The sequence below is a fragment of the Lissotriton helveticus genome, chromosome 9 (assembly GCF_964261635.1).
Source record: "Lissotriton helveticus chromosome 9, aLisHel1.1, whole genome shotgun sequence".
In the NCBI taxonomy this organism is placed as follows: Eukaryota; Metazoa; Chordata; class Amphibia; order Caudata; family Salamandridae; genus Lissotriton; species Lissotriton helveticus.
Genome location: NC_136070.1, coordinates 12,547,212 through 12,567,800, shown reverse-complemented (window position 1 = coordinate 12,567,800; position 20,589 = coordinate 12,547,212). Strand labels below are relative to the sequence as shown.

Sequence of the window (20,589 nt, the reverse complement as noted above, 5' to 3'; positions counted from 1 at the left end):
TTCCAGAGATAGCGAGTTTATCGCCATTTTGCAGGGAACATCTCTGGTTTTCCAGCGATGTTCTCAGAAAAACGGCGATAACCTTGCTGATACGACCCCCAGGGTCATATCAGCACAATCCATCCCCAATGTCAGGGATAGGTAAGTCTGCATTTTAGCAGACGTTAGTTTTTGGAGAAAACAGAGATTTTCTCCAAAAACTAACGTGTGCTAAAATGCTGGGGCAGCCTTGTAAATATCGCAATGTGAACATCAGCGATATTTGCAAGGTAGTCCATCCGGGGTACGCCCAGTGACGCCCACTTTGCATCTCATTAGAGATGCAAAGGGAGGCGTTGGGAAATAGGGTGCAAACATGCTATTATGCATTTTGTGGGTTGGGGAGTATGCCTCCCTATTACCCACCTCCCAAGAAGGAGACCCCAGGTGTCTCGCGCTGGACGAGGGTAGGGCCACTCCAGCGAGCTGCGTTGCGCCCCCTTGGAGGTAAAAGACGAGTAGCTTGCGACTCAGCCATGATGGATCGGGTGGCAGCCGGTGTCCCCCCATGCTTGTGTCCAGTGCAGCTGCACCCCAACTAGAAGCAGCATCCGTGGGGGGGGGGAAGGGGCTCGGCCCCTGGGTCGACACTCACCGGTGCAGTTACCTGTGCTTTATTACTCGCTGTGATGCACACCACGGATCCTCAGCGAGGTTGTCATGATCTGAACCCTTCTGTTGTGGGCTTCGGGCATCCCTCTGTGGGGTTCCCCATCCTGAGTTCAGCGTCTCTCCTGCCAGCTGAGCCGGAGACCCCCATGGCCGTCTACTCGCCGCAGCCCTGCCAGGGCTTCTAGGCGCACACTGACCTCCGAACCGTCTGCTCGTTTACAGTATCGATGGAAATGAAGACACACTTAGCGCCTGGTTATGCTCTAAGCACGTCCTACGGGGTGGTCCGAAGTATAAAATGGCCCCAAGTGCATTGGACACAGGTTGCAGAAGTGATGATGTGGACAGGAATAAGCTGCCCGTCTCCCTTAGAACAAACAGAGATCTACTTAGTTTCAGGAAGGACCAAAAAACTTGGGGGGCAGATTTACAAGAAAGTGCCGCAGCGCAACACTGCAAGCCCTTTGGCTGCGCCATGCTGCGGCACTTCCAAAGCACAGGAATGCGAATTATTTACAAGACTGTGTCACATTTCTCTGGACTCCAGTGGGTTAGGAACGGGCTGTGACCCCCCTGCTCTGAATCCTTGCTGATAGTTGCTGCTGGGTTATGTTTTTGCGCACTATTGTAAGTTTGCAAATTTCAACAACATTTTATTTCTGCTGCTTGGGAATTGGGCTTCTATGGGAATTCACAAGGGTGTATTATCAAGCCCATTATTGCCGATTTAGCGGCAGTTTCCTGCCGATAATGTATCGCCCTTTCTTGATAATATGGCCCTTAGTTATTTATTTCATTTTCTCTCTGCATCGTCCCTTAGAATCCCCCCTTACATGGCCCTACCGGCCCACCGCTGTTACCTGCACCAACCGCGGCTGGTTGAGGGACGGCTCCGGGAGAGGGGTAGCCGCAAGAATTCTCCGTTCCAATTTAGCATGAATCCCCCATGGGCGACCGCATGATGGCAGGGAGCAGATGCTGCGATGCTAAAAAAGCACTGGCCTGTCCATGTTCCCCTTCAAGAGCCCAGCAGTATCGCTCTTCGTGTTCCATTGTCAAGCCCAGACTATTGGAAAAGGGATTGAGAGCACACCCGCTGCACCCCCCCCCCCCCCCCCACTTCCATGGGGACCTTTAGTCCCCCCTCAGATGGCCTTCATCGAAATGCCTAATTGCTGTAAGTTTATGTATAGCATAGAAAGTTTTTGTTTTCTGGACAGGTAGAAGATTTTGCTTGTACTAAAGCAAATGCAGTCACAGAACCGAGGGCACTGGTTACAGATGTTGTTCACAATTTGGAATTCGGTAATGGATTTCCAGTGACAAAGGCCCTCATTGCGTGTCATCAGTAGCACAAGCTGTGTACAAAAGCATCAGGAATTAAGTAGCATTTTCATTGTGTATACCATCCTCAATAAACAAGGACGGTAGAGAGGAAGAACAACACATGAAAGAACAAGGGCCTGATTTAGAGTTCGGCGGACAGGTTACTCCATCACAAACATGCTCTTTCAGTCCCCTGGCTGTATTCTGCATTGGGCGATCCACGGGCTTGGCCATCACAAAACCTACTCTGATAGCTCAATGGAGAAGGGACACTGTCCTTTTGTAGTGAACAATAAAATATTACACTTGCTCTATTTAGAGTAGATGTTCTGATGTCGTTTCCTTTTGCAGCCCGTCACTGCCAGAAAAGTCTTCTAGCGTGTGGGGGATATTAGTGTTTTGTTTTTCAGAAACAACCCCCATTTTCGGAGACCACGGAGGAGACACGCACCAAGGGGCATATCAACAAGAGCCTTATCTCCACTTTTTTGGCTTTAGGGCGATAATATTATCGCCCTATCTACAAGGGGATGCTAACATGCATTAGTGCATGTTAGCACCCGTTTTCCCGATGCCTCGCTTTGCATCTCTAATGAGATGCAAAGTGGGCGTCACTGGGCAGTACTGCCTGTAAACTATCACTGATGTGCACATTGCGATATTTACAAGGAGGCCCACGTATTTTAGCAGATGTTAGTTTTTGGCAAAAGCCGCAGTTTTAGCCAAAACCGAACGTCTGCTAAAATGCTGACTTAGCTATACTTACCATTGAGGGTGGATTATGCTGATACGACCACAGGGTCGTATCAGCAAGGTTATCGCCGTTTTCCATGGAACATCGCTGAAAAACCAGCAATGTTCGATGGAAAACATCGCTATCGCTGGGATAATTATCGCCATTGCGCTATGCGTTGTTAATACAGTGCTAGCATGGCGATAATTTCCAGTGATAGCCGGTGGAAAAAAATTTCACGCTAAGCACGGCCTGCGATAATTATCGCTGCCGCTTGATAATATGCCCCCAAATGTTTTGTGCATGTAATCTTTTAATTTGGCAGGCGATAGTCCAGACGGTGGGGTGGAGATCAGCACAACATCGTGACAGGGAGTGGACTGCCCGCCAGGGTCAAAACGAAACTCTAAATTAGCTCAAATTCACTACATTTGGTTTGGCACATCGCCATGTTTTTTGGAAACCCCTCTTTGCTGCCTTTGTATAATCCCGCATGTGTAATGTTTCGACAGTAGCCTCTAGACAGGCGTCCATGGCTCCCAGAACACCTCACCCTTTGTAAATAACTGAGAGACAGCCATTGAAGTCTTTCTTTTATTTCACCTTTGAAATCAATGTTTCTTTCTCAATCACATTTACTTTTATAAAATTAACACATTTCAGCATGTGAGCCCCATTTATTTATTCGAACATCATTTAAAGCAATTTCATCAGAAAAGTAACAAAATAAGGTGTAAACCATGCAATAAGTTAAGGGTTTTCCAAAATAAAATAGCAATAAAATCTGAAAGCACTAAGACAAGGAAAATAAGAAAACTCCTCCCGATCACATGTCTCGATAATGTGAACCCTACGGACACCGTAGGGGCGGAGAAGAGAGTGCACCCTGCTTCCTCAGAGAGTGGGAACGACCACGCCTCCGTATACAAAGAACAGTGCTTAACTTGTAAAAACATAAGTGCCAGGGCCCAGGGTACTTCTTCCGAGGCCACTGTGGTTGGTACAACCCACTGCTCCCCCCCCCCCAAATACAAATGTGTGACATTTTGCAGAATTCCAGGTCCTCTCAAGCTGTTAGGATGATCAGCTAGTTTCATCTTTGCAAGTATATTGAACACCTTGTTGATGAGCTCTTCTCGATGATAGCGCCACCATGTGGTGGAGGGTCATAAATAAGGGGCAGTGTTCAGAATAAGTGCCAGGGCCAAGCCTGCAAACAACGGCACAAATTAAGCACCAATGAGAGGGCAGGAAAAGGAAGGGCCCGATTCACAGAACTAACTTAAGACAAAATCCTAAACGTACTACCATTTTGGTATTCACAGAAGGCACTTATTCATGTCACTATTCACCGAAGTTAGGAGTCCTAACTTTAGGACTCCTCAATGCCTTCTGTGAATACCGAAATGAGTAAGTGCCTTCTGTGAATACCAAAATGGTAGTAAGTTTAGGATTTTGTCTTAAGTTAGGCCCAAGAGACCAAAACCACTGAAATCAAGGGACAGGAGAAGGGAGCGGCCCACGCCTCCTTGTATATGAGTAAGATGAAGAAGAAAGTCCCTGCCCCAATATAAGGGGCAGGAAAAGGGAAACCGTCTTCCTTCAAAGGGAAGGAGGTGCTCTCGGCCACTCACACCGGAGAGGAGAAGGGAGCGAACCACCTCTCTTGAGCCTGGGGAAAAAGAAACTCACTGCCCCATAACAGGAACAAAAGAGGAAAGTCCTTCACTCCCTAAAGCCATGGAGAAGGTGAGGGGGCAGGAGCCACCCCCCCACCACCACTAGGGGCATGACAAGGAGAAGCCCCCGCACACAATGATGAAGATGAAGAAAGCTACTGCCCCCTCATACCCTGTGGCAGGAAAAGAGAAAGACTGATGCACCTGATGTGGAGGGGCAGAAGCAAGGGACGCCCAACACACCCTCACACCAAGGAGCAGGAGATTGGAAGGACCCCCTCCCCCAATCAGGGGGCAGGAGCAGGGAAACACATGCAGCCTCATATCAAGGGGCAGGAGAAGAGAAAGTCCCACAGCCCTCACAACAAGGGGCAGGAGAAGAGAAAGCCCAGCAGCCCTCTCAACAATGGGCAGGAGAAGAGAAAACCCAGCAGCCCTCCCAAGAAGGGGCAGGAGAAGAGAAAGCCCCACAGTCCCTCACATCAAAGGGCAGGAGAAGAGAAACCCTACAGACCCTCACATCAAAGAGCAGGAGAAGAGAAAGCCCCACAGTCCCTCACATCAAAGGACAGGAGAAGAGAAAGCACCACAGCCCTCACATCAAAGGGCAGGAGAAGAGAAAGCCCCGCAGCCTCACATCAAAGGGCAGGAGAAGAGAAAGCCCCACAGCCCTCACATCAAGGGGCAGGAAAAGAGAAACCCCACAGACCCTCACATCAAAGGGCAGGAGAAGAGAAAGCCCCACAGCCCTCACATCAAAGGGCAGGAGAAGAGAAAGCCCCACAGCCACTCACATCAAAGGGCAGGAGAAGAGGAAGCCCCACCGTCCTCACATGAAGGGGCAGGAGGGGAGGAAGCCCCATGGACCCTCACAACAAGGGGCAGGAGAAGAGGGCGCCCCACCGTCCCCGCATCAAGGGGCAGGAGAAGAGAAAGCCCCACAGCCCTCACAAGAAGGGACAGATGACAGGAAGCCCACACCTCCTCACATCAAGGGACAGGAAAAGAGAAAGCCCCACAGCCCCTCACGTCAAAGGGCAGGAGAAGAGAAAGCCCCACAGCCTCACATCAAAGGGCAGGAGAAGAGAAAGCCCCACAGCCCTCACATCAAGGGGCAGGAAAAGAGAAACCCCACAGACCCTCACATCAAAGGGCAGGAGAAGAGAAAGCCCCACAGCCCTCACATCAAAGGGCAGGAGAAGAGAAAACACCACAGCCCTCACATCAAGGGGCAGGAGAAATGGAAGCCCCATAGCCTCACATCAAGGGGCAGGAGAAGAGAAAGCCCCATAGCCTCACATCAAGGGGCAGGAGAAGAGAAAGCCCCACAGCCCCTCACATCAAGGGGCAGGAGTAGAGAAAGCCCCACAGCCCTCACAACAAGGGACATGAGAAGAGAAAGCCCCACAGCCCTCACAGCAAAGGGCAGGAGAAGAGAAACCCCACAGCCCCTCACATCAAGGGGCAGGAGTAGAGAAAACCACACAGCCCTCACAACAAGGGACAGGAGAAGAGAAAGCCCCATAGCCTCACATCAAGGGGCAGTAAGGAGGGCGCCCCACAGCCCCTCACATCAAGGGGCAGGAGAAGTGAAAGCCCCATAGCCTCACATAAAGGGGCAGGAGAAGAGAAAGCCCCATAGCCTCACATCAAGGGGCAGGAGAAGAGAAAGCCCCACAGCCCCTCACATCAAGAGGCAGGAGAAGAGAAAGCCCCACAGCCCTCACACCAAGGGACAGGAGAAGAGAAAGCCCCATAGCCTCACATCAAGGGGCAGGAGAAGAGGAAGCCCCACAGCCCTCACATCAAGGGGCAGGAGAAGAGAAAGCCCCACCGCCCTCACAAGATGGGCCAGAGAAGAGGGCGCCCCACAGCCCTCACAACAATGGGCAGGAGAAGAGAAAACCCAGCAGCCCTCCCAACAAGGGGCAGGAGAAGAGAAAGCCCCACAGTCCCTCACATCAAAGGGCAGGAGAAGAGAAAGCACTACAGCCCTCACATCAAAGGGCAGGAGAAGAGAAAGCCCCGCAGCCTCACATCAAAGGGCAGGAGAAGAGAAAGCCCCACAGCCCTCACATCAAGGGGCAGGAAAAGAGAAGCCCCACAGACCCTCACATCAAAGGGCAGGAGAAGAGAAAGCCCCACGGCCCTCACAGCAAAGGGCAGGAGAAGAGAAAGCCCCACAGCCCTCACATCAAAGGGCAGGAGAAGAGGAAGCCCCACCGCCCTCACAAGAAGGGGCCGGAGAAGAGAAAGCCCCACACCCCTCGCATCAAGGAACAGGAGAAGAGGGTGCTCCACGGCCTCTAATACCATTGTGAATGGGAAGCTCCCTGGCCCCTCATTCAAAGGCACAGGGGAAGCCCCCTCTTTTCAGAGGGAAATGAATCCTGCCCTGATTCTGGTCATGGGGCAGGTGAAGGGGAAATCCCTTCACCTCCTATCACAGCACAGGAGAAGCTCTTTGTTCCATCATATCATAGTGCAGCAAGCTGGAGGGCCAGCCCCTCAACCCCCCCAAACTATGAGGAAGGGGGGGCACTCCTCATAGGATGGGGAAGGGGTGAAGGTCCCTGCCACCTCAGACCTCAGGGAAGGACAAGAGACACTTCGCATATGGGAGTAGGGGAGGAATCATGACCCCATCATAGTAAAGGAAGTAGAAGCTGCCTACCCCCTCGTAACTTGAGGACAGAGGGAAAAGATGCCCCAAGCTCCCCTCAGGGTCTTCCTTCTCCCTCCTACTAAGTGTAGGTGAGTAAACTTCCTTTGCCTCTTCAGTGGCCAGGAGAGAAGCGCTGTGTCCCCTTACAACCTAACAAACTCACCATCCCCTAAAACCGTACAGTACCGAAGGAAGACTCTTCCAGGCCTCACCCCATAGCCAAGGAAAGATTCTGAGGCCTCCTCACCCCATAGCAGAAGAGACCCTCCCACGCTTCCTCAGGGGAGATACTCCCAGGCCTTCTCACACCATAGAGAAGGAGACACTCCCAGACTTCTTCACACCATAGAGGAGGAAACACTTCTAGATCTCCTCAAACTATAGAGGAGCAGATACTAAAGACCTCCCCCAACCATAGAGTAGGAGACACTCCCAGACCTCCTCACATCGTAGAGAAGGAGGGTCTTCCAGGCCTCGTGGCACTGTAGAAAGAAGCTCTGTGCCCTCACAGTATGCTGAAGGATGCCCCCTAGCTTCTCTTACACAATGGAACAAAGATATTCTCCATGGCCGTCACACTAAGAAGAAAAGGAGATGGTCCCCGGCCTCCTCGCACCATGAGTGATGGCAGGGACCAGGTCTTGGCCACGCAGACCATGGGGTATCAGATCAGCGCTGACCTGGGTACATGATTTTGAGACCCGGCCCAGCCCACCCCTCTACCATCACAGGCTGATCTCTGCATTTTGACCTATTTGGAGTTGGGTAACTGCGCAGCTTTGGCACTTTAGTAAATAGCAAAGAAAAGAAGTGCGTCCGTCCTGGGACCGGATCGGTAGCTTGCTCCTTCAACACAGAATACTAGGAAAGGGCGCGATGTAAACCGGAGGGTGGGTCGATGGTCAGAGGCCTAAGTAACTATCCAGCCACAAAAGGTAACATTTAGAGAGCAGAGTTTGTACATTTATAATATATATATCACATTCAGCGGACACAATGTACATTTCTGAATAGATGGGGCGGCACCTGCCGGCGCCCCACATCCAAGCAGTGTCTATCAAAGGTCCGGAGGGCGCTGCTTCTTCGGTGGTCTTGAGGGTGTAAATATGCAGAGGTGGGTAAATGTCCTGCCAGTGACATAAATAGCTGTGAACTCACTGGGGTTATACCAGGGAAGAGGAGTGGAAGGGGAAGCACCACCAACCCACCTTAGTGGTTTCGACAAGCCTTCAGGACCCGCGGCCCTCTATCCAACCCTCGGATAGCCGGGCCACCATTATGACTGCTGAGAAGCACCAGAGGAGAGACGTCTTGTTTCATTCTTACGCCAGCCTGAGCAGGTAGGGCAAAATCCAGACAAGTCAATGCCTCTGAAAGGCCTGTAGGGCAGGGCTATTGTCACTCATAAGTCACTTAGTGTCTGAAATGTGATGGACTCTGTCCTAGCTCTACCAAACTTTCAGAAGCAGCAGCCTGCGGTGAGTTGTCCCCTCTCACTTAGAGACCTCCTCTGGGTGAAGGCGAGCAGTGACGTAGTGGGGCTAGCCCACCTGGAGAGGATGGGCTACACCAGGGTGGGAACCGGCATGGCCTAAGACGTGTTGAGGAGTTGCCTAGAGTACAAGCCCTGGTAGTAGGAAGGCTCCAGGGCGGACGGCTCGATAGCCCCCCTTGCGGACATAGTGGTGCTGCCCAGGGGTATGGAGGGCAGGGTGGCCCCGTAGGACGAGTACTGCTGCAGAGCCTGCTCGTAGGCCTTGAAGTCCAGCTTGTGTTGCTGCTCCGAGGAGGACATGAGGTTGGTGATGGAGAACGGGTGGTTGAAGGAATAGTGTGGGTCCCCCTTCAGGTGGAGCTGGGACTCGTGTGCTAAGAGGTGGTGAGAATGAGAAGAGTGAGTGGGGTGAGATGCGTGAGGGATGGCGGATGACCCCCCAGAAGATCCAGACGCAGCCTTCATCTCGTGGCTTGAGTTGGTATGGTCCTGGGTCCTGGGGCTGCTGGAGGCATTGGACACTGGAGACAAAGAGTCCATCTGGTTGAGCCGACTGTGTCCCTGGTGCAGGGGGGACCCAGAGCTGGAGGTTGAGGTTCCCGAGGGGTCTTTCCTGCCCTCAGGGGTACCCTTGCAGCCCCCTGGTTGGCGGTCACACTTGAAGCGCTTCTGCCTGCGGAGGTAGCAGCCGTTCTCAAACATGTTGCCCGAGTCGGGGTGCAGGGTCCAGTAGGAGCCTTTGCCCGGCTTGTCGGGGGAGCGGGCCACCTTGACGAAGCAGTCGTTGAAGGAGAGCGAGTGTCGGATGGAGTTCTGCCAGCGCTGCTGGTTCTGGCGGTAGTACGGGAAGAGGTCCATGATCCACTGGTAGATCTCGCTGAGCGTCAGCATCTTGCTGGGCGCCTGCTGGATGGCCATGGTGATGAGCGAGATGTAGGAGTAGGGCGGCTTGGCGTGGGGGTAGCTCCTCCGGAAGGTCTTGGTGTCTCGGCCCCGGTTCAGGTTGGACGGGGCGTAGCCTATGGGGCTGAGGCTGGAGTAGGGGCTCAGCCCGTTCATGGAGGCCTGCGGGCCGGACAGGGTGTTCATGTTGCTTGGGCTGGCGGCGGAGCCCATGGTGGGCACTCCGGCAGATATGCCATTCATGGGCCCGGCGGATCCGGGGTGCAGCCCAGACATCCCGCCGGGGCTCAGGCCGGGGTTGGCGTAGGACATGTTGAAGGAGTTGGAGGCCATGTTGCCGCTGGAGTTCATGGACGTCATAGTCATGTAGGTGTTCATGGTGTTGATGGGCCCCAGGCCGGGGTTCATGCCGTTCACTGGCACCGAGGAGTAAACCTAAAGGAGAAGATGAGGAGACACTGGTGAGATCAGGGACCCAAAAGAAGCTGTGCAAACAGGGTTTGGATGACAGCAAGTGACATGACAAAGATTCAACAGAGCTCCAAGAACCACAGAAACAGCATATCTAGGCTGTGGGGTTTTAGGTTTAAACCTATAATAACTGATAGAACCCCACTGAAAGAAAAATAGCCCTCACCGGTGAAATCAGAGACCCAAAAGAAGCTGTGCACACAGGGTTTGAATGACAACAAGTGAAATGACAAAGATTCAACAGAGCTCCAAGAACCACAGAGACAGCATATCTAGGCTGTGGGGTTTTAGGTTTAAACCTATAATAACTGATGGAACCCCACTGAAAGAAAAATAACCCTCACCGGTGAAATCAGAGACCCAAAAGAAGCTATGCACACAGGGTTTGAATGACAACAAGTGACATGACAAAGATTCAACAGAGCTCCAAGAACCACAGAAACAGCATATCTAGGCTGTGGGGTTTTAGGTTTAAACCTATAATAACTGATAGAACCCCACTGAAAGAAAAATAGCCCTCACCGGTGAAATCAGAGACCCAAAAGAAGCTATGCACACAGGGTTTGAATGACAACAAGTGACATGACAAAGATTCAACAGAGCTCCAAGAACCACCGAAACAGCAGCATCTCCAAGGACTGGAGGATAAATGTGTGTGAGACTCGGAGCCACGGATTCAAGTCCCTGAGTCCCCGCGGGACGCCACATTCACTCACCAAGAGGCCACCATGTTTAATGCCTGAGGGGTTCAAACACTCAGACATTGGGGTGCTCAGGGCTGAAGCAGAGATGATAACACATCTATGGATTGGAGGTTACCAAGGGCTCATACCTTGTATCACTTTTGCGCCGCCGGTGCGTCACTTTTTGTGACGCACCAGTGGCGTAAAAAATGCACCACGTTGCGTCATATTTACAAAGTGATGCACCAGGTATGATGTATGCAGGGGGCGTTCTGATGCAAGTAAGCCTCGTAGAAGTGACGCAGTGAAATCTATGAGACTTCTAGGACGCAAATGTGTCAATATCTTACGCCTGCCTCACAGCGGGCGTAAGACTGACGCAGGCACATGTCATATGGGACTTGCCCATGTTAAATGACCCATTGCGGAAGTTGCATCACTTTTGTGACACACTCCAGCAATGCGTCATTTTTGCGCCTACAGATACGTCAGAAATACTGGCGTATCTGTCACTCCTTGTGACATGATGCGTCATATTGTAAATATGACACATCCAGAATGTCGCAGGGAGGGCGCAATGAAACGTGACACATCGCTATTTTCACGCAGCGATGCGTCACTTTTCATAAATGAGGCCCCAGGTTTATACACCTGAGAGGTGATACATATGCAGACATCCAAGGCTGCATAGACGGGGGATACCACATCCACTGACTAGGGGGTCCCCATGCTCTATACCTGGGGTGGGGTGAGGGGGTCACACACTCAGAGACTGGGAGTGGGCGAGCGAAAGTAATCAGAGATGAAACTACACCCAGGGATTGTGCGATCACATGGTCACATGGCATGTGAGCATGAGAGGTGAGACACGCCCAGGGATCCGAGGGCCCAGAATAACAGGGAGCTAGCGATGCCCCAAAATGCCTCTGTGTGTGAATATATGATTAATTTTTATTTAAGGTTTTTTATGACACAAGACTGGCGAGACATAAGAATAGCGTCAAAGGAAGAAACAGGTTTCAAGAACAGGAGGCTACACAGAAATAGAGCCAGGGGGTACCCAGAACCAGGGACCAGAGGATACACAGAACCAGAGGATACACAGAACTAGAGGCCGGGGGGTACCCAGAACCGGGGACTAGAGGATACACAGAACCAGAGGCCAGGGGTACCCAGAACCAAGGACCAGAGGATACACAGAACCAGAGGATACACAGAACCAGGGACCAGAGGATACACAGAACCAGAGGATACACAGAACCAGAGACTAGAGGGTACCCAGAACCAGGGACCAGAGGATACACAAAACCAAAGAACAGAGGATACACAGAACCAGGGACCAGAGGATACACAGAACCAGAGGATACACAGAACCAGAGACCAGAGGGTACCCAGAACCAGGGACCGGAGGATACACAAAACCAAAGAACAGAGGATACACAGAACCAGGGACCAGAGGATACACAGAACCAGAGGATACACAGAACCAGAGACCAGAGGGTACCCAGAACCAGGGACCAGAGGGTACCCAGAACCAGAGGATACACAGAATCAGAGGCCAGAGGGTACCCAGAACCAGGGACCAGAGGATACACAAAACCAAAGAACAGAGGATACACAGAACCAGTGGCCAGAGGGTACACAGAACCAGAGGATATTATTATTATTATTATTATTATTATTATTAAAGTATTGCCACAATGGTCAGGGGGTACCCAGAACCAGGGACCAGAGGGTACCCAGAACCAGGGACCAGAGGGTACCCAGAACCAGGGACCAGAGGGTACACAGAACCAGCGACCAGAGGACTCACAGAACCAGCGACCAGAGGGTACACAGAACCAGAGACCAGAGGACACACAAACCCAGAGACCAGAGGATACACAAAACCAGAGACCGGAGGATACACAGAACCAGAGACCAGAGGAAACACAGAACCAGAGACCAGAGGATACAGAGAACCAGAGGTCAGGGAGTACCCAGAACCAGGGACCAGAGGATACACAGAACCGGAGGCCAGGGGATACCCAGAACCAGGGACCGGAGAATACACAGAACCAGAGACCAGAGGATACACAGAACCAGAGGATACCCAGAACCAGGGACCAGAGAATACACAGAACCAGAGACCAGAGGATACACAGAACCGGAGGTCAGGGGGTACCCAGAACCAGGGACCAGAAGATACACAGAACCGGAGGCCAGGGGGTACCCAGAACCAGGGACCAGAGGGTACACAGAACCAGAGACCAGAGGATACACAGGACCAGCGGATACACAGAACCAGCAACCAGACTATACACAGAACCAGAGACCAGAGTAGGCGAAGTACACAATTCACCCCGGTACATGTTCCACTTGCCCCAGTTTTTATCCCATTTCTTGGGGCATCCTCTCGATTTAAATACCTTCTTTTCAGCCATCATGCATTTATCTAGTTCCCAAGCTCCCGGGAGACGGCCCCCCAGCTGCACCCAGCTCTTGCTATCGTGCGTTTCACCAGTGTGTAGCCCAAAGTGACCCATTGCTGTCCCCCCCCCGTAAGGTCTGTTCCCTCCCATATGTTAAGGAGCCCCAGTTGTGGTGTCGTTTTAATCTTGTTCCCCATGCCTCTTTGCATGTGGCGTGTGGCTTACTTATCAAGCACATGCTCCCTCTTCTGGAAGGTTAACTTCATGGCCCCCCTAAGGCCAGGCGAGTGGCCCTTATTAAAGTATTTGCCCCAATGGCGGCGCCTCAGTCTCAATCTCGAATGCAGGGACTGCGGCTACCACTCCGAAAGCATGAAGCACATCACCTGCCACGCCCAGCGCTGCTAAAAGACGGAAGGACTCTATTGCGAGCGGAGGGGGACAAACTAGGCGCTCGCACGTGTCGCCGGACCATAATAGCAGATATGAACCAAGAAAATACAAAGCTGGACATCCGGTTCACCACATTTGTCATCAGAGCTGCTAAAGTGCCGGGAACGAGAAGGCAGCCGTTCCCCCGCCGATCGGCCTTGCCGTTTCTTCGTAATAAAAACTCCAGTGGCCACCGGCCCGCTCCGCCAGGCCTAACTGGAAACTCTCAGCATTTCAAAACTAGCTGCCATATTTATTTTGTCTCCTTTGCTAGATTTTTTAAAATCATTACGTAATTGTTATGTTATTCAATGAGCCTGATCCGTAAAAGACAAATGTATATACGGCGAATTTTTAATTTCAACTCTTTTATCGCAAGATTATTGCACCGCCCTTGCACTAACCTGGGTCTTTTTTTGTTTCATTTTAAATCTTTGTGTATGTATTCATGAGGCACATGCTTTTAACATTTTCTTATGGTTTTTAGTAATCAAACAATACATTTGAATTTGAATTTATGCGGCGTGTGGCTCTTTCCCATAAGGCCCGTATACCTGGGCATTCCGCATAATCCGATCGAAGGTTGCCTCCTCGCGACATTGGCAGATCTTCTCTGCGCCCCATCTTCGCAAGAGTGACCCCTGTAAAATAGGCTCTATGTAGCACTTTTAGCTGAATAAGGCGAAATTTAAGAGGGACGGCTGCCTCTTTTGGGGACATTAAAGCCGTTTGCCAATCATCGTCCTCGATTGGTCCGACATCATTTTGCCACTTTTCGCGGAGGGTTTGGTATGGATCGGATAGGTCATTGCATATATTAGTGATACGGCCTTTCTCAGCATGGGTTCAGAAAGTATCCTGTCCTCCAGGGGGGTTGACTCCGGTGTATCTTTGTTTGCCGGGAGTGACGCTTTAAGAGCATGAGGGATCCGTAAATACCGGAAGACCTCTCCCTGAGCCAGGTCATATCCTTTTCTTAATTCTGCAAATTTTCGTATTCCCCCCTTTGTTCCATCGATGGCCTACCGTAGAGATACCTATGGCGTCCCATCTATCGAACCCAGGTTGATTACACCGTGTTCCCAATTTTTGAGCTGACCACAGCGGAGTGGCTCGAGTCAGGACATCCAGCCGGCCGAGTCTCCTATTTGCCCGACGCCAGACGTCCAAAGTATGAGCTGTTGGGCCGAAGGGCGATAGTTCTTGACAGGGACCATTAACCCGTTGGCTGCTCTGAACGTTCCGCGCCAGTGCAGAACGTTCTAAGAAACGGGCGGGCCCCGTCGGCTAACAGACGTGCGCAGCACTACCGAGGGAGTGCTCGCGACGGCTGCTATCCGACAGCAGCACCCAACGGGTTAAAGCCCAGTCCCTTCCGCGCTCACTCCTTGATACGCGGCTTCCACTGACCCCATCACTGGTGCTCCAAGGCCGCTGGTCCGCGACCAATGAAAGCTGCTTTTGGGGCGCGGTTGTAGGGGCGCCAAGCTTGAAGCTGGGATGTTATTATGCGGCGTGAAGATACCGGACCCCACATGCCCGGGAGAGGCCAGACAGGAGGCATCAGTCCACCTTGGTAAGTACCAATGAAGGGGGCGCAACTGGCATGGAACATGCGATGACCTTTGACCCGAGTCTCAATAATAATCTTACAGCTGCAGGTTGACTCATGTGTATTTACTCTTGCATGTAGTGGGAAATCTACCCTTTTTAAATTGTATTTACAAGAGGCCAGTGACGACCGCCACAGATGAAAAGTGGTGGGGTGGGTGGAGGAGGCACTGGGGATGGGAGCTTAGCAGGGGGAGCGCGGGGGTGGAGTTTAATAATAATAATAATAATACAAAAAGAAAGGAAAAGTTACCTCCAGTTGCCCGCCGCCTCCCGCGCCGCAACTTAGTCTTCCTGGTCTCAGCAGACACTGGGACCACGTCACAGACTCCCTGTGCAATGCACACACTGCAACACGGGGAGAGGCCTGAGCGGCTGGAAAGACGCTCTGCTCAGGACAGGGAGGCTGTGCAGTTTCTCCAGCACGGCTGTTCAATGCAGCCGTGCCGGAGAAACCTAAGTGTGCATGTGAGTTTGGCTGGCCTGAGACGGCCGGCCAATCATACATGCGCACTTAGAGAGTGCACATAGCACTCCTCCTCCCCTCCCGTGGCCCTGGCCCCGCCCCATGCGACTGCACGCAGGCTCAGCCAGCAACTAAAAAAATGAAACGATGAAGTATATTGTTTTATTTTTCATTTGCCGGCTGTGAACCAGTCGGGCGACGCTCCTCCGCCATTGCAGGGGGCCTGCGCCACCAGAGCGGCACTTTTTTGACCCTCCAGCGGCGATACCCTCTCTACCATATCTATTAGTGGACGCAAAGCCACCCTGCATAGCTTTGCATGGCCTCATAGATATGGAGTACGGCAAGGCGCCACAAAGCGCTGCGTAGCCGTACTCTGCGTCAAGGAGGCGTTCGATGGGCGTTGTGGTGGGTGTTCCCTCGCAGCACCCATGGATTCTGACGCTGTCCCAGATTTACAAGAACACATAACCCTGGAGCAGCGGCAAACCTTTACGCCCCCCAGAGCAGGCGCAACAAGAACACATATTTGAATTTCCCTCGTTTTTACATCTTTGCATGAGTGCTGCATTCTGCAGGACAGATAGAAGGGAGGGGGGAAACATCGCCGTGAGTTGTTTTTCTGCAGGAAGGTGCCCCTTCCTGCACAAACATAACCCTGCCTGCAATGGAGGCGCGCGTGCACCACGGTCCCTATGTTGGCACAAGACAGCAAATGGTGCACAGGGAGAAAGGGCAGGATTGCACCGTATTTCACGAAAATCGTGCTTTCCTGCCCTTAACCCCTTCCACGCTGATGACGAGCTCAGCTCGTCATGAACCGCGGGATTCCCCGATTCTCAGCGCACAGCGGGAAAACGCGCATGTGGTTAAACATTGACGCAGGGCAGCGCTGAAAGAAGCCTTGCGGCGCTGCCCTGCGCCAATTCCTTGTACACGAGGCCCTTTGTTTTTTGTTATTCACCATTCCCGAATGTAGATTCACACCTACGAGTAGACTGAAGCCAGGGAGTGGAGACATGCACGAATGAAATGACGAGTGTGAAGCTACCACTAGTAACTGGTCACTGGGGGGCACAGATCCACACATCTGGGACGGAAACTTCATAAAGAAGGAAAAAATTAGATCATAAATAAAATTATGCAAAATAAAAATGGAAATTCACATAATTATCATTAACCTGCAACTGCTAAGATAAAATGCTACAGCACATGATCTCATCAAAGTCAATGTTCATTAAATAACTTAATTGAAAGATTAATTTAATGTATTAATATGTATTAAACATAATTTAAAAATCCCACCTCACTAGCATTTGTTTATTAATTAATGTTTAGTAAATTTAAGTAAAATAATTTTATTATTTTATTTTATTATTTTTATTTGAGGTTTTATAAAGCGCGAACATGACCCGTTATCAGAGCGCTTTACAGGGATGAACACGTTGTGTACAGTGTATGCACAGGCAGAATACAAGGATGGGGTTAGGGAACTGACTACAGTAGGGCAAATTGTAAATAAATTTAAAACAATGGTCATAAGTGACACAAACCAGCGCAAAATAAATTATTGGGATTTAACTTCCACTTCTAAACTTAATTGCACTTTAAAGTAGCCCTGGACGAACAGGAAGTAAAATTACGCACTGCTTTCCATTACGTTACTTTGTGTCAAAGAGGCGCAGCACGGGTGGTACGTGGGTATTGGCCTGAACATCCCATAGTGTTTGATGCAAAGGCCGACCTACTAACGTTTGTTGACAGCGCTTTTCACCCAAAGACACTGTGGGGCATATTTACAAGGGCTTATCGCCACCAGAACTTCACTTTTTGGAACGTTCTGGTAGCGATAACCCCTTTGCCTTATTTACAAGCCAGTGTTAAGCCATTTAACGTGGCTTAACTCCGCCTTGTAAGTAATGCCCCTTTTACACAGCTCTATGCATTAAAGGGGCGGGCAATGAGTGTTGTACACCACAACACTTATTGCCCGCCCCTTAAATTCCGCCGTAACACCCAATACTTTTTTACGCTGCCCCCTATTTACAAGGGTAGCGTAAATATCGGGCGGCGCCCAAAAAAAAGACCAGGGAAAACCTGGTCTTAACCAGGCGCAATGAGGAGAGATGATGAATTTCTCCTTGTTTTTGCTGTTTCTATGTGCAGAGACATAGACTTGGGGTGGGGGTGGGAGGGCGGTGGGGACGTCCCACCCCAGGTGTCTCATTTTTGGGGACGGCGGCGAACCACAAGTGCAAGGTAAGTATTGTTTTTTTTTATTCTCCCTCGTCGGCAACGCTAAACGCCCCCTGCTCGTTGTAATCTGTCACCCACACCCCCACCGCTCGTCATGGTTTTCGCCAGCCCCCCCCCTTCTTTCCGGCACTGGACGACTAAGGGACCGCCCCGGTGTGTCAAAAGCTCTACCTGCGCCACTGTCTACACATTCTGCAGCACACATGGAAAGAGCAGATCGCCAGTTGTGATTGGTCATGTGCAGGAAGGTGTCCGTTCCTGCACAGAAACAATCATTAGAAAATGATGAGTTGCATCTTCTATAGGTGCTGCATTCCGCAGCGCACAGAAGATACCCATCGACATTATCGATTATTTAAGTGCAGGAAGGGGAACCTTCATGCACATAAGCAATCATTCTCTGCAAAGCCGGCACGCTTGCACTACGGTGCAAGGGTGTCTGCGCTGGCGCTAGGCAGCTAATTTTAGCGCCAGCGCAGGGGGAAACACAGAGGTGCGCTGCATTCTTGTAAATACGGCACGTCCCTGCGTTTGGAAACTGTTGGAGCGCGGCGTTAGCAAGTTTGGCTTAACAGCGCGCTCCGACAGTTTCCTTGTAAATAGGCCTGTATGTCTCATTGAGAGTGGTGGTAACATTGTTAACATTGAGAAATATGTTAATTTCCCCAAACTTTGTTAGTACAAAGCTTTGCTTGGCATCACGCGCATCCTTGGCGTGGGTGTGTTGGCTCATGCGTTGCGGTTCGTGTTTGCTCCGGCTCATGGGCCAGCGCAGCGTTGTATCACTCTCTCCCTCTCACACAAGGTTTCTGGCTGCGTTGCATGAAAAGTTAGCAAAACTGCCCCCAAGTGAGCTCTGCAAGTGCTAATTTAAGACTCGCGACCAGATCGAAAAACTTTTTGTCTGGCGCTAGTAGTTCCTGCTCTTGGTGGGGGGTTAAGGCAGTGGTGGTTGCACACGCTTTTCACCACCGTGTTATGAAAACAGGATTCTAGAGCCTCTACTCTGTGCCAAGACTGTTTCTGTCTGCTTCTTGGTTGGCAGTTTGTTGTGATGTTTTGCGTTGTGTTTGGGGCTGCCCTGGTTCTGTTCTGCGTGATTGTAATGTGACTTTATAGTGTGTTCTGTTGTTGTGTGTTGCGTTCTGTTTCGATGCAATGCATCAACGTTGCTTTGTGTATGTTACTGTGTTATGTACTGGTGTTAACATTAGGTATGTCAACAAATGTTGCTACGTTTCCAGCCAAAAGCAGCACATGACTTGAAGGTTTGTGCTCCAAACAACCCCTTGGCACTGTCTAATGTGGCGAAATCACACTGCTCCTGCTCTTCAACTACTTGAGACCTCAGCCAGCCCAACACGGTGGCAGAGACGGTCTTAACTCAGAGATCCCAGTGCTCGTTTTGCGCCATGTGGCCCGTGTGAGAAGTTGGCCTGGTATATGCTGTCCACTAATTAAAGTGGGCACACTGTACCAGTCCAAACAACCCTTATGGTGATTAGGTTAAAGACAACCTTTATTGAAAGCTATCCTGGTGGTAGCTGTGGAGAGCAGCCTTCAGGCTAAGTCTTGAAGGAATGTAAAGCAGCTTGTTTTACCAGAGCAGAACCTCCTAAGTAACCAAATGAAAGGAGAACCACACATGGAATGTATATAAAATATATGTATTTATTACTAAACAATCACTATTAACCTCTTTATGAGATTAGGGCACAAGGCACACAATACTGAATCAATAGAACAACAGTAAATAGCACAATACACAGCGGGCTCCAGGGGGAGACCGAACCATATACTAAACAAATGGCATAACAACAACGACTTGACTAGACACAGTGCCTAGAGCACGTAGAATCATTGGAACCCCAAGGAACCACCCAAGGTAGTGACACAGGGGACCCACGGAGGACGTGTGCAGTGTGAGAACACAGCCGCGAACTCCGTACAACTCTATGGGAAAGTCGCGGTTGGAAAATTACAGTTTAAGGACACATCGGAGAGGACTTCAAGCAAACCCTTTGGAACATAGAAGGTTCTAAGGCCAGCACCCATGTGAGTACCGAGGTACCCGTGTTACTTATCCCAGAGGAGCCGGGTGCATAGGGGGTCATATGGTGTTGGAAACTCTTGTAGTTTTCAATGGCGTGATGCGAAGAAGTGCGGCTGCCGGGAAGATGAAAAGTGTCCGGTGTGATCCAAGCCTAGATCGGACATGAGAAGAACATGAAAGGAGGGAACAGAGTCTAAGTCTCTTCAGGGTGACCAGGGGCACGATAGACAAATGCTCACTGATGTCAGGTGCTTCAGGTGAGAAGAGGTGAAGCTTGACTCTGCAGCCACGGGGACCAGGAGATATCGATGATGACCAAAGTCCGGAGGTGAACTGTCCCACGAAGGATGTCGAGTGCTGGGGGTCAGTGTCCAGATTGAACACCAACAAGCCTTGGCAAATGCGACCCAAGTGGACAGAGGAAACCAGTTACGGTGAGGACCAGCAAGGTCCAGGAGACTCTCCAAGCTATGGGGAGTCAGGGCACGTCTGGAGCAACCAGGGAAGTCCACGGGAAATCAAAGTTACCCTCGCAGGGACCCACAGGCCAAAGGACCAGGGATCGCGAAGGGACCTCGAGCTGAATCACGAAGTACAGGCCCGCAGAGCACTCGTGGAGTGCAGGACGGAAATCTTCGGTGGAAATGCTGCTCGGCGTCAGCACTACACGTAGCCCAAAGCACAGCCTCCGGGATCGCCAAAAAGCATATGCTGCTGCAAAAGTACACGGTGCACAGGGGTTCAGGTTGCACGG

General features: G+C 51.0%; 1 protein-coding gene across 1 annotated transcript in view; it reads right to left on the bottom strand.

Moving 5' to 3' along the window:
- Nucleotides 1-5,508: 5,508 nt before the first annotated feature.
- Nucleotides 5,509-20,589, bottom strand: part of FOXA1 (forkhead box A1) — a 69,515-nt gene continuing 54,434 nt past the window's right edge. Inside the window, exon 2 of the mRNA XM_078659354.1 lies at nt 5,509-9,887. Coding sequence (XP_078515480.1) covers nt 8,646-9,887 — 1,242 coding nt within the window. The 3' untranslated portion in view covers nt 5,509-8,645. The remainder of the gene's footprint in view (nt 9,888-20,589) is intronic.